This window comes from Crinia signifera, chromosome 7 (genome assembly GCF_055691185.1).
Source record: "Crinia signifera chromosome 7, ASM5569118v1, whole genome shotgun sequence".
NCBI classification, from domain to species: domain Eukaryota; kingdom Metazoa; phylum Chordata; class Amphibia; order Anura; family Myobatrachidae; genus Crinia; species Crinia signifera.
Window position 1 is genome coordinate 47,454,414 of NC_139223.1, and position 13,769 is coordinate 47,468,182.

Consider the following 13,769-nt stretch of genomic DNA (forward strand, 5'->3'; position numbering starts at 1 on the left):
AGCCTTGGGAGTCCCTGTGTGCATCCACATTGACAGTGGACGATGCTTGGAGCTATTCGATTGGGTCCTTCAACAGCACCAATTTGGAAAGAAGCCAATAAGCCAGTGTTTCCCAGAGTCAACATCTTTTTTTCATGGCACCCCTAGGGCAAAAGTTTCTAACAGAAATGTAGTAAAAAAATATATAAAATAAAGTACATTATATATATATATATATATGTGTGAATGAGGCGGCACTCACGGGTTTAAAGGTGCAAAAAAATCTTGTATTAAAAGACAGTGAATGGTCACATCAGTTGCCCGACGTTTCGAGGCGCGTAGCCCCTTTTTCAAGGTGTGAATGAAAAAAAGGGGCTTCGCGCCTCAAAACGTCGGGCAACTGATGTGACCATTCACTGTCTTTTAATACAAGATTTTTTTGCACCTTTAAACCCGTGAGTGCCGCCTCATTTATTTATGGATATACATTACTTTTAATGGATGGCATCACGGCCCTGTGACCAGACACAAGTACAGACCTACTGCCACATTATATATATATATATATATATATATATATATATATATATAGCAGTGTCTCCGGACGGCGCGTGCTGATGAGGTAGTCTAGATTGGTTACGCTGACTCTGCCCGGACTGACACGCTGGTGCCGGGTTACCATGGTGACGTCCTGCAGGTGGGAGCTGCGGACGTCATCCAGTGGGGCCCGATACACAGGTGTGGATCCGTGTGCGATTAGCAGTGGGGAGGAGATCGCACCAAAAGGTGCAGCCTATTTAAGGTATGTGTGCACATGATTGTTGTATCTGTATCCCTCTTGAGAAAGGGGTAGTGACCCCGAAACGAGCCGTTGAGGCCGTGATACAATAAAGGTGAAAACTTTGCTACGCAGTGCCTTGTTGATTCCTGTGATTTACCTGGGGATCGTGTATGCCCATTATATATATATATATATATATATATATATATATATATGAAAATGCCCTGCTGTACCTCTAATGACTTCACCTCTCCTGCTCTTCCATTGATAATAGGTGTCCCCCAAAATTTTATTCTTGGTCCTCTCCTTCTCTATCTCTATATGTCCTCTCTGGGTGAACTTATTTGCTCACTTAACTTCCACTATCACCTCTATGCTGATAATACTAAAATCTACCGCTCCTTTTCTGATCTCTCTCCTTCCATCCTCACTCATATCTCCTACTGTCACTCTGCTATCTACTCCTGGATGACCCAGCGCTTTTTTAGACTTAAAATATCAAAGACTAAGCTGACCTCTTCCCACCCTCCAGCATAAAACCTGACCATCTCTCATCCTAACCTACTGTTTATGCCCACTTCTTTCCCTTCTGTGTCACCCCGTCTGTCTAACCCTCCCCTTTTAGAATGTAAGCTCTCACGGGCAGGGCCCTCTCTCCTCTTGTGCCTTTCTTAGAATATATAAACCTCTGCCACCCTGATGATTGCTTCAGTGTCCTGTCCCCTGATGCAACTATCCATATTAACCATGTACTTGTCCTAAACTGTCTTGTACTGTAATTTGATATGTGTTTTTGTTCCTAATTATGCTTTGTAAAGCGCTGCGGAATTTGTGTGCGCTATATAAGAAACTGTTAATAAATAAATAAATATATATATATATATATATAGATAGATAGATAGATAGATAGATAGATAGATAGATAGAAGACAGGCAAGGGCGTCACTCGGAGACTTGTTTCTTGCTGAAAAAGTTTTTCTTTATTGCATGGGTGAAACCGACACCAGTGTTTCGAGCGTGTAGCTCGTCCTCAGGGTACAACCCAAATGTGATACAGACATGGCTTAATAAACCCTTGAAGATTCCCGCCAAACCAACAACAGGTACAATCAATTTTACGTGTATAAAACTCACCTGCGCCAAGCCTGTCCACTGCTAGCTACATCCAGCGTGCGGTCCAGCTGCCGTCAAGACACCGCGCACTTCCGGGTGGCGTCATCAGAACGCTGCCGTCCCGGTGAGACGCATGATGTCATCCGGCCATCGAGACTTCCGCCTATGTGAGCCGCAGCGTACAGCCGGCTGCAGGAGATCACTAAAATACGAGTACAAATAATTGTATATTAGTGCATTGTGAAAACAAAACCACTCCAAACAAAATTACATTGTTACAAAATTTTGTTTGGAGTGGTTTTGTTTTCACAATGCACTAATATACAATTATTTGTACTCGTATTTTAGTGATCTCCTGCAGCCGGCTGTACGCTGCGGCTCACATAGGCGGAAGTCTCGATGGCCGGATGACATCATGCGTCTCACCGGGACGGCAGCGTTCTGATGACGCCACCCGGAAGTGCGCGGTGTCTTGACGGCAGCTGGACCGCACGCTGGATGTAGCTAGCAGTGGACAGGCTTGGCGCAGGTGAGTTTTATACACGTAAAATTGATTGTACCTGTTGTTGGTTTGGCGGGAATCTTCAAGGGTTTATTAAGCCATGTCTGTATCACATTTGGGTTGTACCCTGAGGACGAGCTACACGCTCGAAACACTGGTGTCGGTTTCACCCATGCAATAAAGAAAAACTTTTTCAGCAAGAAACAAGTCTCCGAGTGATGCCCTTGCCTGTCTTACTGATGTGCCTTATTGGTTCAGGGAAGGCACCGGAGCAAGCTGCATCCTTAATGCGAGTGGAGTGCCGGATCTTTCATTTCTATTTATATATATATATATATATATATATATAGTTAGTGGAGTTGCGGCCTGGCACTCTCCGGTCCCTTAAGCAGCTGCCCCGGTGCCCTCTCTAGGTGTAGGTAGTGAAGGAAGGAACAGGCGGCACTCAGAGGTCTTTTCAAATACGTGTATTTCAAGCAGAAAGGCTTAACGTTTCGGAGCTATGCTCCTTTATCAAAAGCGTGCGTCTCACCGCACGCTTTTGATAAAGGAGCATAGCTCCGAAACGTTAAGCCTTTCTGCTTGAAATACACGTATTTGAAAAGACCTCCGAGTGCCGCCTGTTCCTTCCTTCACTATATATATATATATATATATATATATATATATATATATATATATATATATATATATATATATATATATATATATATTCCCTAGGTTCAATTATGTGGTAATGGACAGGATTCATCTGCGGCCTCCTGCTGCCTCCATTCACTTCCTTACATCATGTCACTGCCCCGTCACATTCAGCCCTGTTCTTAAAGACACATTACTCCTCTCCTGATTTACTCTGTGCTTCTGGTTGGCCCTGCTCCTACAGGTACATAAACATTTCCGAAACAAATAACCTGCTTAAAAATATATATTTAATTTTTACTTATTTCAGGTAAAATCAGTGCTGAATTGGCCCCTATAGCTTTCACTCTGAGCCACAATAAATATGAAAAATAGTTTTGGATACAAATACAATTAAACCCTAAAAAAATAAAATACTTATAAATGCAGCAATTTGCAAAACATAAAAATAACTTTATTAAAAGGTTTTAGAGCAACACATTATTTTTAGAAGCATCAGATTAACATATATATATTAGTTTTCAATCAATTCAGATAAAAAAGGGATTGACCTGTCGGCTCATCCACTGGGCTCCAAACACTAAGAAATCGCTAAGTGAATTGGGTCGGCTCAGTATGTCCGTGCTGCTTTTGCCACCTGCGGGCCATACAAGACAGATGCCAATATTAGTATTAACACGTCGTATGCTGGAGTGGGTTAGAGAGCACAAGGTTCGCTGATTGCCAAGGAGAAGAGGACACTGTGCCAGCTGGTCCAGGGAGGGATGAGTTGAGGAGAGGCAGAGGATGGGTGGGGTGTTGAAGTCCTCTGAGATTAGGCCTGCCGCTCTGTGCCTGAAATCCTGTGTGATTAGCACAGGGACAGCTGAGATGATAGGGCATTAAGAACACAGTACACAGTGCAGGGACATGGATTGCTCCAGCTCATCGTGCGAGGGGTCCTAGAGCCTTGAGGCTGGACAAGGGCACTATCCGGGAGTCTCCGATGAAATGTCCTATCACAAATCATCTAGGAAAAATGAGCTGGAAAGATTTGACGGTCTGTCGTTAATATACTGGTGAGTGGCAATCTTGCCATCGCTCTTGTGGAGGTGTGTTTATAAAGACATGTTGGGGGAGTTGAATGTACTGGCTGGTAATGTTATTATGGATCAGCATGGGGGGGGGGGGTGTGACCCACTGGTACTTAATAGTATGTATGTATCTTTAAATATCCCTGTGTGTATAGCCGTGTAAAGTTCTGTTTTTGCAAATGTGATAGAGAACCTTTATAGGTGAGTTTAAAATACATGTGCTTGTGTAAGTGGTAGGGAACAAATGCAGCCTTTCTGACTGGTGCCAAGAAATGGATAATGTAAAATAAAAATGCTTGTTGTTTTTTTGTTGAGTGATCTCACGTGATCTGTCTACTCCAGCGCTGTGCTTGGTACACAGGATGTCACTCTGAAAGTACACAGGGTGAGTAGTCCTATTCAGTTTGAAGTTTGAAATAATTAAACAGAATAACTGCAAGGAGCTTATTAACGAACATGTGACAAAAGTTCTGCAACTCACAGGAACTGGCCGGCAGCCCAGGAACCTGTGTTTATAGGGAAGGGTCTGGGTTTCTTCCACTAAAACCCCACAGACGTAAGTCAATATTGCAATCAGCTAAAGATGTTTAGTATATTGCTAAAGTCAGAAGCCTTGAATTCTGAAGACTGTCACTGGTAGGGCTTCCATTTGCTCTTTCCTGTTTATCCTTGGTTTCATCAATGCAGTGGTTCTCAAACTTGGTCCTCAGGACCCCACACAGTTCATGTTTTCCAGGTCACCCGACAGGTGCACTCATTACTGACTGACACATTTTAAAAGATCCACAGGTGGAGCTAATTATTTCACTTGATTCTGTGAGGAGACCTGCAAAACATGTACTGTGTGGTGCATACCTCCCAACATATGGAGACACTGGGTCGGGACAGGGTGTGCGCCACAGGTGTTTTTTTTCGGGGGGGGGGACGACGACGTACGACGACGCCGCCGCGGGTACAGGCCATGCCCCTTTCCGATAGGCCATCCCCGCGGCGCTGCTGTGAAGCTACGCCCCCATTTTCCGCCGTGGTGGGGTCATGCCCAGCAGCTCTGTGAGCTGTTGCCCAGCCCCTCTGCCTGCAAGAATAGATCCTGTGCGCATGCGCACAACGTCTATTCACGGGCGACAGAATGGACTCCCAACTGCCCCTCCCCGGCGCGGGACACTGCCGGCGGCGGGAGGGACGCGGGAATGTCCCAAAATACCGGGACGTTCCTGCGATAAGAGGGGCAGTTGGGAGGTATGGTGGTGTCCTGAGGACCGACATTAAGAACATGTGCAACAATGGAATTCATTAGACTTTTTTTTTTTTTTTTTGCCTGATTGCGTGGTACAGTATGTTGACTATACTACTGACAAAGGGAGAAGGAGGATGTTACAGTTAAAGGAGTTCAGAGGGCATGCCAAAACTTCTCCACTCGCTCATGTGCCATAGAGCTGTAATTGCCATAGAAATCCATGAGTGTTAAGAAATAGGGATGCGGTCAAAATTCTGCAGTAAGAAGACCGACAGTGGGATACCAGCGGATCCTGGGGTTAAGGTTAGGCACTAGGGGAAGGTTAGAGATAAGCTTTGGAGGGGCTAGTGGGTTAGGTTGCAGGAGGGGGAAGTTAGGGTAAGCTGCGGAGGAGGGAGAGCGCTTAGAGTTAGGCTGCAGGAGGGGAGTTGGAATTAGGCAGCGAGAGGTGTGGCCATTGTTGGTCTTCTGACTGTTAAGATGCCAACTGCCGGGATTTTGTGCCCAATCCAAGAGAAAAAGGGTCATTGCCAGACAGCAAGGACCTCTAACCCAAAAGCACAAGTTAGCATTTTAAGTAAATAAGTAAGTTTTATTTTTACACAATTAAAGCACAATTCTTAGTACACTGTATTGTTTACTAAGAATTGTGCTTTAATTGTGTTATGTCTAGTTCTGTGTACCCTGTGTACCCTGCACTGTTCTAATGTGTTCTGGTGTTCATTCTGGCACCCGCTGTCTTTGGAGGCCCATGCGGTTCCTCTTCCCTGCCTGGGGTGTCGCTGTCTGCTGTGGTGCTCCTAGCACAGTGTGGTGTGTATATCAGCACTGATGTGCAGGCCAGATCCTGTGCTGGAGGTACTGCGGCGGGCGGCGACACCCCAGGCGGGGAACGGGATCAGCGATTTTGCACCCTGCCATCGATAGTAGTAACATATTACTTGGATAACCATCGATTGTTGTAGCTATCGATGGTCATCCATTATATCTGACTGAATAGGCCGTGGGTAAATCGTAACTCGGTGGCGGGACTTCCGGGTGTGGGGGGGTGGAGCTATGCTCCGTGTCCCGGCACCTTAACAAAATTCTGCGAATCGTGGGAGGGGGGCGCGGGGGGTCGTGAATCGCGGGAGGGGGGGTCGTGGGGGGTTGCAAATCGCGGGAGGGGGGGTGCAGGGGTGCCATGAATCGCGGGAGGGGGGGTCTGTGAATCGCGGGAGGGGGTCTGCAAATCGCAGGAGGGGGGATGTGAATCATGGGAGGGGGGCGCGGAAGGTGCCGTGGGGGTCCGTGAATCGTGGGAGGGGGTCTGCATATAGCGGGAGGGGGCGGGGGTCCGCTAATCGCGGAGGGGGCTAGAATCGCGTGAGGGGGGCGCGAATCGTGGGAGGGGGGGTCGCAAATCGCAGGAGGGGGGTGTCGTGAGGGAAGTGGGGTGCGGGGATCTGCGATTAGTGGGAGGGGGCGGGGGTCCGCAAATTGCAGGAGGGGGCCCGGGGGGGCTTAAATGGCGGGAAGGGTGGGCCGCAAATCGTGAGTGAATTGTGGGTGGGGGGGTTGTGGGGGTCCGTGAATCGCGGGAGGGGCGCAGGGTGCCGTGAATCAAGGGAGTGGGGGATGGGGGTCATGAATCACGGGAGGGGGGGTCGTGGGGGACCGCAAATCGTGGGAGGGGGGGTGCGGAGGGTGCCGTGAATCGTGAGAGGGGGCGTGAATTGTGAAGGGGAGGTTTGCGAATCGCGGGAGGTGCCGTGGGGGTCCGTGAATCACGGGAGGGGGTCTGCAAACCGCGGGAGGGGGGCGCGGGGGTGCCACGGGAGGTGCCGTGAATAGCGGGAGGGGGCGGGGGCCCTGCAAATCGCGCGAATCGCAGGGGGGGCTAGAATCACGTGATGGGGGGGGCGCAAATCACGGGAGGGGGGTGTCGCGGGGGGCACAAATCGCAGGAGGGGGGGTGCCGTGATTCGCGGGAGGGGGCTGGGGTTCGCAAAACGCGGGAGGGTGGCGCGGCGAATGTTGGGCGGGGGCTTGGCGCTGGGGTGCCGTGAATCACGGGGGGCCGCGAATCACTCAAGGGCGGATCGCGGGGGGCCGCAAATCGTGGGAGGGGGGTCACGGGGGTGCCGTGAATCGCGAAAGGGGGGATCACGGGGTCCCGCGAATCGCAGGGGATGCCGCAAATCGCGGAAGGGGGGGCGTGGGGGTGCCATGAATTGCGGGAGGGGGGGCGCGGGGGTCCCGCGAATCGCGGGAGGGGCTTGAATGGCGGGAAGGGGGGCTGCAAATTGCGGGAGGGGGGTTGTGGGGGTCAGTGAATTGCGGGTGGGGGGCGCATGGGGGGGTGCGGGGGTCCGTGAATCGCGGGAGTGGGTGGATGGGGGTCATGAATCACGGGAGGGGGGGTCGTGGGGGGGGCGCAAATCGTGGGAGGGGGGTGTGGAGGGTGCCATGAATTGTGGGAGGGGGGTCTGCGGATCGCGGGAGGGGTTCTGCAAATCGCAGGAGGAGGCTGTGAATCGCGGTGGGGGGCGAGGGAGGTGCCGTGGTGGTCTGTGAATCGCGGGAGGGGGTCCGCAAACCGCGGGAGGGGGTGCGGCGGTGCCGTGAATAGTGGTAGGGGGTCCGCAAATCGCAGGGGGGGGGCTAGAATCGCGCAATGGGGTCACAAATCGCAGGAGGAGGGGTTCCGTGAATCATGGGAGGGGGCTGGGGGCCCGCGAATCATGCAAGGGGCCGCAAATCTCGGGAGGGGGGTCGCAGGGGGTGGCGTGAATTGCGAAAGGGGGGGTGCTGGCAGATGAGGGGTGGGTGCGGGAGTAATGGTGGATGGTGGCTGTGGGGGTCCCGCGAATCGTGGGAGGGGGGGTGCGGGGATCCCGTGAATCGCGGGAGGGGGGTTGCGGGGGTCCCGCAAATCGCGGGAGGGGGGGTCGCAGGGGCCGGGGGGGCTGGCAGAGGGGGGGTGCGGGAGTAATGGCGGATGGTGGCTGTGGAGTAATGGTGGATGGTGGGCGTGTATTGTAGCCCTGGCTGGAACGTTAACTACACAGGGAATGAGTGACAGATCTGGCTATATATAAGATAGATATATATATATATATATATATATATATATATATATATATTAAACCTTCTAAAGAGTTAAGAACCAAAAAGAAACAAAGCTGCGCTGATATGTAAAATTGATACACAATTAAAACCAATAAAAAAACCATAAGAAGATTTGACTGATTTTACATTAAAATAATTAAATTTTATTAATATAGTAAGTGACCGTTTTTGGGGGAATGCTGAAGGCTAGGCCGAGTCACCGTCCTGAAGTAGGGGAGTACACTGCAGCTGTGGTCAAACAGAGTGTTTTGGTGCAGGTTCTGGAGTCCTTTGGTGCAAATGGTAAAGATCCAAGTAGTATCTGAGGCTGGTCCGGATTAGTCCAATTAGTACAAAGTGGGCAGAAAACCTGACGCGTTTCACCGACTCAGCGGATTTATCAAAGGTGTTCATGTATTGCATCTATAGGGTTTATATACAAGATAGACAGGAAGTGGGTAGGTTACATGACAAACAAAGTACACATAATCAGTCCAATCTATGTAAAAAGTACAAAAAATAGGAGGCAGAATATAAGGTTGAGAATTTAATTGTATTGTAGCAAAATCAAATATCATAAAAAGTCTTTATAAAAGAAAAATAATATTAATACACTAGTTAAATTCATTCATTGGTGGACAGTGGTCACATGTCACGGGGTATAAGTGATTTTAGTTGGTCAGAAGCTCCTATCTAAATAAAATAAATTGTAGGGGTGTGCTACCACTGACAAATAATGTATTCAAGGAGAAAAAGATTTGTCGTTGTGTGGTGCACCAGCAAGAATTTTTTTAAACCTAAAACATAACTTTTATTCATTTATATTAAAACAAACGAAATATTTAAAAGAACACAAATAAACAGACAAGTGATGGGTAGTGTGTGTTAAAATTTGGCACGTGCGGACGTGCCATGTGTGCTCCACTTGGCACGTGCCAAGTTTTAACACACACTACCCATCACTTGTCTGTTTATTTGTGTTCTTTTAAATATTTCGTTTGTTTTAATATAAATGAATAAAAGTTATGTTTTAGGTTTAAAAAAATTCTTGCTGGTGCACCACAAAACGACAAATCTTTTTCTTTCCCTTTTTCTCCTTGAATACATTATTTGTCAGTGGTAGCACACCCCTACAATTTATTTTCCTATATGGTCTGCAAAATAAATGAAATAAGGGGGCCGAATAAGTATTTACTCATAACCTAAAACACACAGTCTTGTGCAATTGCATCCAATCCATGTGTCCTCCTATCTAAATAAGCTGGTCACTCTTTGGTTAAACCCTGTTCTGACTATGAACACTGCCCAAGTAAGGAGCATTGCTATTAGTTAATGTAACTATGCCCGGAAGTGGGGCACCTCTATATCAAACAGCAATACAAGGGAATGGGGCATTGCTATATCAAATAGTATCGCTGTAAGTTCCGGAAGTGATGTAAAACATTATGCTGAAGCGTGATATGGCGCAGCATTCACTGAGCTGTCCGGTCATGTGACCGGAGGTATAGCAGGGAGAATAAGCCGGTCACATGGCCGGAAGTGTGGCACAGATGTCACCATATGATAGGATATAGTCTGGTCACTTGACCGGAAAGGTGGCACACGACAAGGGAGCTGCTTTATAAGAACAGAAATGGAACAGAAGTATGAATGTGTCCAGTCACATGACCGGAAAGATGGCAGATATATAGTTAAACGGAAATGGGGCATATATATGGGGTACTTGATGTTATGTTAATTTTTGTGCTATTCACGTGACTTAGGTAAATTGTGCAGGCCCTGATTTACTCTGATTTCAAAGCAGGATCTTATTGGCTATTAACTGTCAACAACTGTCACGTGATTTGGGATAGCCAATAAGACCCTGCTTTGAAATCAGAGTAAATCAGAACCTGCACATCTCTAAAAAAATCCAAAAATAGATATAAATAAACAATTACCAACACCAAATACATATCTACTAAAACATCGCCACATAATGCCTAGAAGATAAGGAATTTAGTAAAAATAATAACACTATTTTTCAACGATGTTGTGGTTTTTAGAATGTTGTGAACAAACATGTATTTTTTATATATTTTATGTGCCTTGTAAATCAACTGTTTGTCCATAATTTGGAAGCTAAAGATATTTTACAAAGAGTTTAGTAACTACAGAAATCAAGATTATGAAAGTAGCATCACATTCATTAGAGAGAATGGGAGAGGTATTATCAATTAATAAACATACATACATCAGAGAACGGCAATAATTTGTCAAATGTATTTGTCTGTCATATAGAATTATTTACGGGCTGTTTTTATGGCTATATTAGTCCTGGTTAGAAGAATAGAAGAAAAATAAGGGTCAGAATTTGTTGTACTATATTAGAGCATTTAACTCAACTGACTCGTTTAGGCCTTCTGGGTGGATGGATCCTAATTGGTGCATCCAGTAGACTTCTTGGCAACAGAGACTTCTGTATCTGTCCTTCCTCTCGATGTTACATCTATATGTTCAATTCAAAGAATTTTCAGGCTCTGAGGATCTTTATTATGGTGTACTAAAAAGTGTTTGCAAACACTAAAGCTGTGTACACATGGGGGCGATAGGGGCTAAAATCGCTGGAAATATGGTCGCTGGCGACCATATTGCCAGTGATGGGAGTGTGCCCCGGCGATAAATCGTCGGGTGCGCGCTCCCATTTTCAGCTCCATTCTAATCGCAAGCTCCTGCGACCAGCTGATTACCTCTGCGGCACCGCCGACAGAGGTTCCCTTTCATCAGCGACCATCTCTGGTCGCTGATGAAAAGGAGACACTGAGCAATATAATGCTCAGCCATGTATTGCTAGCAATATATGGCTGAGCAATATATCTCCCCCCGTGTGTACGCACCTTATGAGTCAGTATTCCATTAAGGATGTTACGTCTGTGTTCCAAAAACCTTGTTCTCAGTTTTCTAGTAGTCCATCCTACATAATAGATGTTACAGCTGCAGGTCAGGACATAGATGATGTAGTTGGTATTACAGTTAATAAAGTGTTTTATTGTATAAATGTTCTTTGCAGTCGGGATTAGATACGTTTTTGTTTTTAGGATGTATGAACAGGTGATGCATCGGTTTCCATTACAACCGAAGCATCCTTTAGGTTTTTGCGGTAGCCATGAGTTGGTAATGCCTGGAATGGACTTCTCTTCTTTTAAAAAGCTAGGAGCCAGGATATGTTTTAAAGAATTACCTTTTTTGAAAATGAAAAGTTGTTCCTTAGGTAAAGATTTGGCCAATAGGGGTCTTGTTTCAGAATGGGAAAGTTTTCTTTATGTTTTCTTTTTTTTTACTTATTTACTTGAGCTGTCTCTGCCGGAGACTTCATTTTGTATCTTGGTGTAGACCAGAAGATCTTCTAAAGAGTTAAGAAGTTGCCTGTGTCGCTATCACTGTCCAGATAAGATGTAATTGATTGAAAGTGTGAGCTAAAAGCTATTTGGTTGCTATGGGCAACTTCTACAATTGTCCAATTCCCCACTTTGATACATTTCTCCAGTATCCGGATGGCTGACAGACAATGGCCCTTATTCTGGTTCACTCTCAAAGGCAAATTCCTTATCAAATGGACAAAACCATTTGCACTGCAGGTGGGGCCAGGGCTGCCAACCGGGGGGGGTCTAGGGGTACTGGAGTCCCGGGCCCTTCTAGTCCCAGGGGCCCATATGGCAGCATTGCAGTTAGTACCGCGCTGCCAGAGACACGGAAAATGGAAAGCAGCACTAGCAAATTATGAATGTAACAGCGACTAGTTGCCAGCCAATAGGAGCTCCCTAATTAGCAGCCAATCAGGGGCCCAGGCTTTCATAGGGCAGCCAACCAGGAGCCTTATTTATAATGCTGGTGCTGCCGGTGGCTCTGTCAGCATCTCTGGCAGGAAAGTGGAGGAGCAGATAGTGACCACAGGCTCTGCTATGGCATACCTCCCAACAGTCCAGATTTTATCGGGACAGTCCCGATTGTCAGGGCCTGTCCCGATGTCCCACCCGTGGGCGGCAGTGTCCCGCGGTGTGGGGGGGCTGTTGGGAGTCCCCCCTGTCAGCTGCTAAGCAGCGGGGAATAAACGCTGTGCGCATGCGCACAGCGTCTATTCCCGCAGCCAGGGGGCTGGGGGCATGGCTAGAGGCTCACACAGCCTCTGGGTCATGCCCCCATAGCGGCAAAATGGGGGCGTGGCCTCGCGGGGGAGCCGCGAGTATAGGTCACGCCCCCAAATTAGGTCACGCCCCCCGAAAATTTCGGCGCGCCTAAGGCGCGCAGCAGCTTCCCTACTGCTGATCTGCCGAAGTTGGGAGGTATGCTATATGGGCCCTGCCCATTTGGTCAGTCCCGGGCCCCACGATTTGTGATGGCAGCCCTGGGTGGGGCAGATGTAACATGTGCAGAGGGAGTTAGATTAGGGGGAGTTACTTTATTTCTGTGACTGCTTTATTTTGACACTGCAATATAGAGATTCCTTTGAAGTGAAACCCCACCCAAATCTAATTCTCTCTGCTGACACCCCCCCCCCCCCCCCGCAGTGCACATAGTTTTGTCCATTTGCCTTTGTGAGTGAACCAGAATAAGGGCCAATGTCTCGGCCGACATTGACAAAACGTTGACATGAGTTTTTTGGGATTGTTTTTATTTTTTTATTCTTTTTTACTTTTTCATACTGTTCTAACAGTTTTTCAACAAACTTGAAAAACTCATATTGACCTTTTCTTTTGTCAAGGTCAACACTGTTTATGTTGACCAGTCCTAGACATAGTGGGGGAAATGTAATAGGATGAGAGATTCAGAAAGTGAGAGATTTGGTAAGAAATCTCCATTTTTTTTAAAGCAGCAATCATTTACACTGCAGGACCAGTTTGATTTTGAAATGTAAATGATTGCCGCTTTAAAAAAAACTGGAGATTTCCTACCAAATCTCTCACTTTCTGAATCGCTCATCCTATTAAATCTCACCCACATGTGTTTGCTATACCACACCCAAATTCTCCCTTCAGCTACCTATTAATCTAGTGACCTACTTCCATGCCTGTCTGAGTGTGATGTATATAGTCCTGCTAGGAGGGGGAGTCAGCCACAGAATCGATATCAATGGCTTTCAATGAACTGATTCAAGCTTGCAGTGGAGGAGAGGTGCCCCCTTGGGAGCAGGAGCCTGGCGGCAGATGCCTCCATTGTCTCCCAGAATTATGCCTCTGCCTCTTACACAGTCTGTGTGAGATGTTAGTTTCTTTTATATGTTACCTATAATGTCTCACTAGAAACATACCATACTTGTCTACTTTTAAACTCTCCTCTCCGGGAGAAGCCCGGAGAGGAGACTGACAGCATCACTTC

The 13,769-nt window shown here is 47.1% G+C and overlaps 1 protein-coding gene across 2 annotated transcripts in view; it reads left to right on the forward strand.

Annotated features, from left to right (window-relative positions):
- Positions 1 to 3,455: 3,455 nt before the first annotated feature.
- LOC146019438 (syntaxin-binding protein 4-like) overlaps positions 3,456 to 13,769 on the forward strand; it is a 95,333-nt gene continuing 85,019 nt past the window's right edge. Inside the window, exon 1 of one of the 2 annotated variants that reach the window (XM_083151974.1) lies at positions 3,456 to 4,072. In XM_083151974.1, the coding sequence (XP_083008100.1) occupies positions 4,005 to 4,072 (68 nt within the window). In that variant the 5' untranslated portion in view covers positions 3,456 to 4,004. The remainder of the gene's footprint in view (positions 4,073 to 13,769) is intronic. The other variant, XM_083151975.1, reaches the window with a different exon arrangement.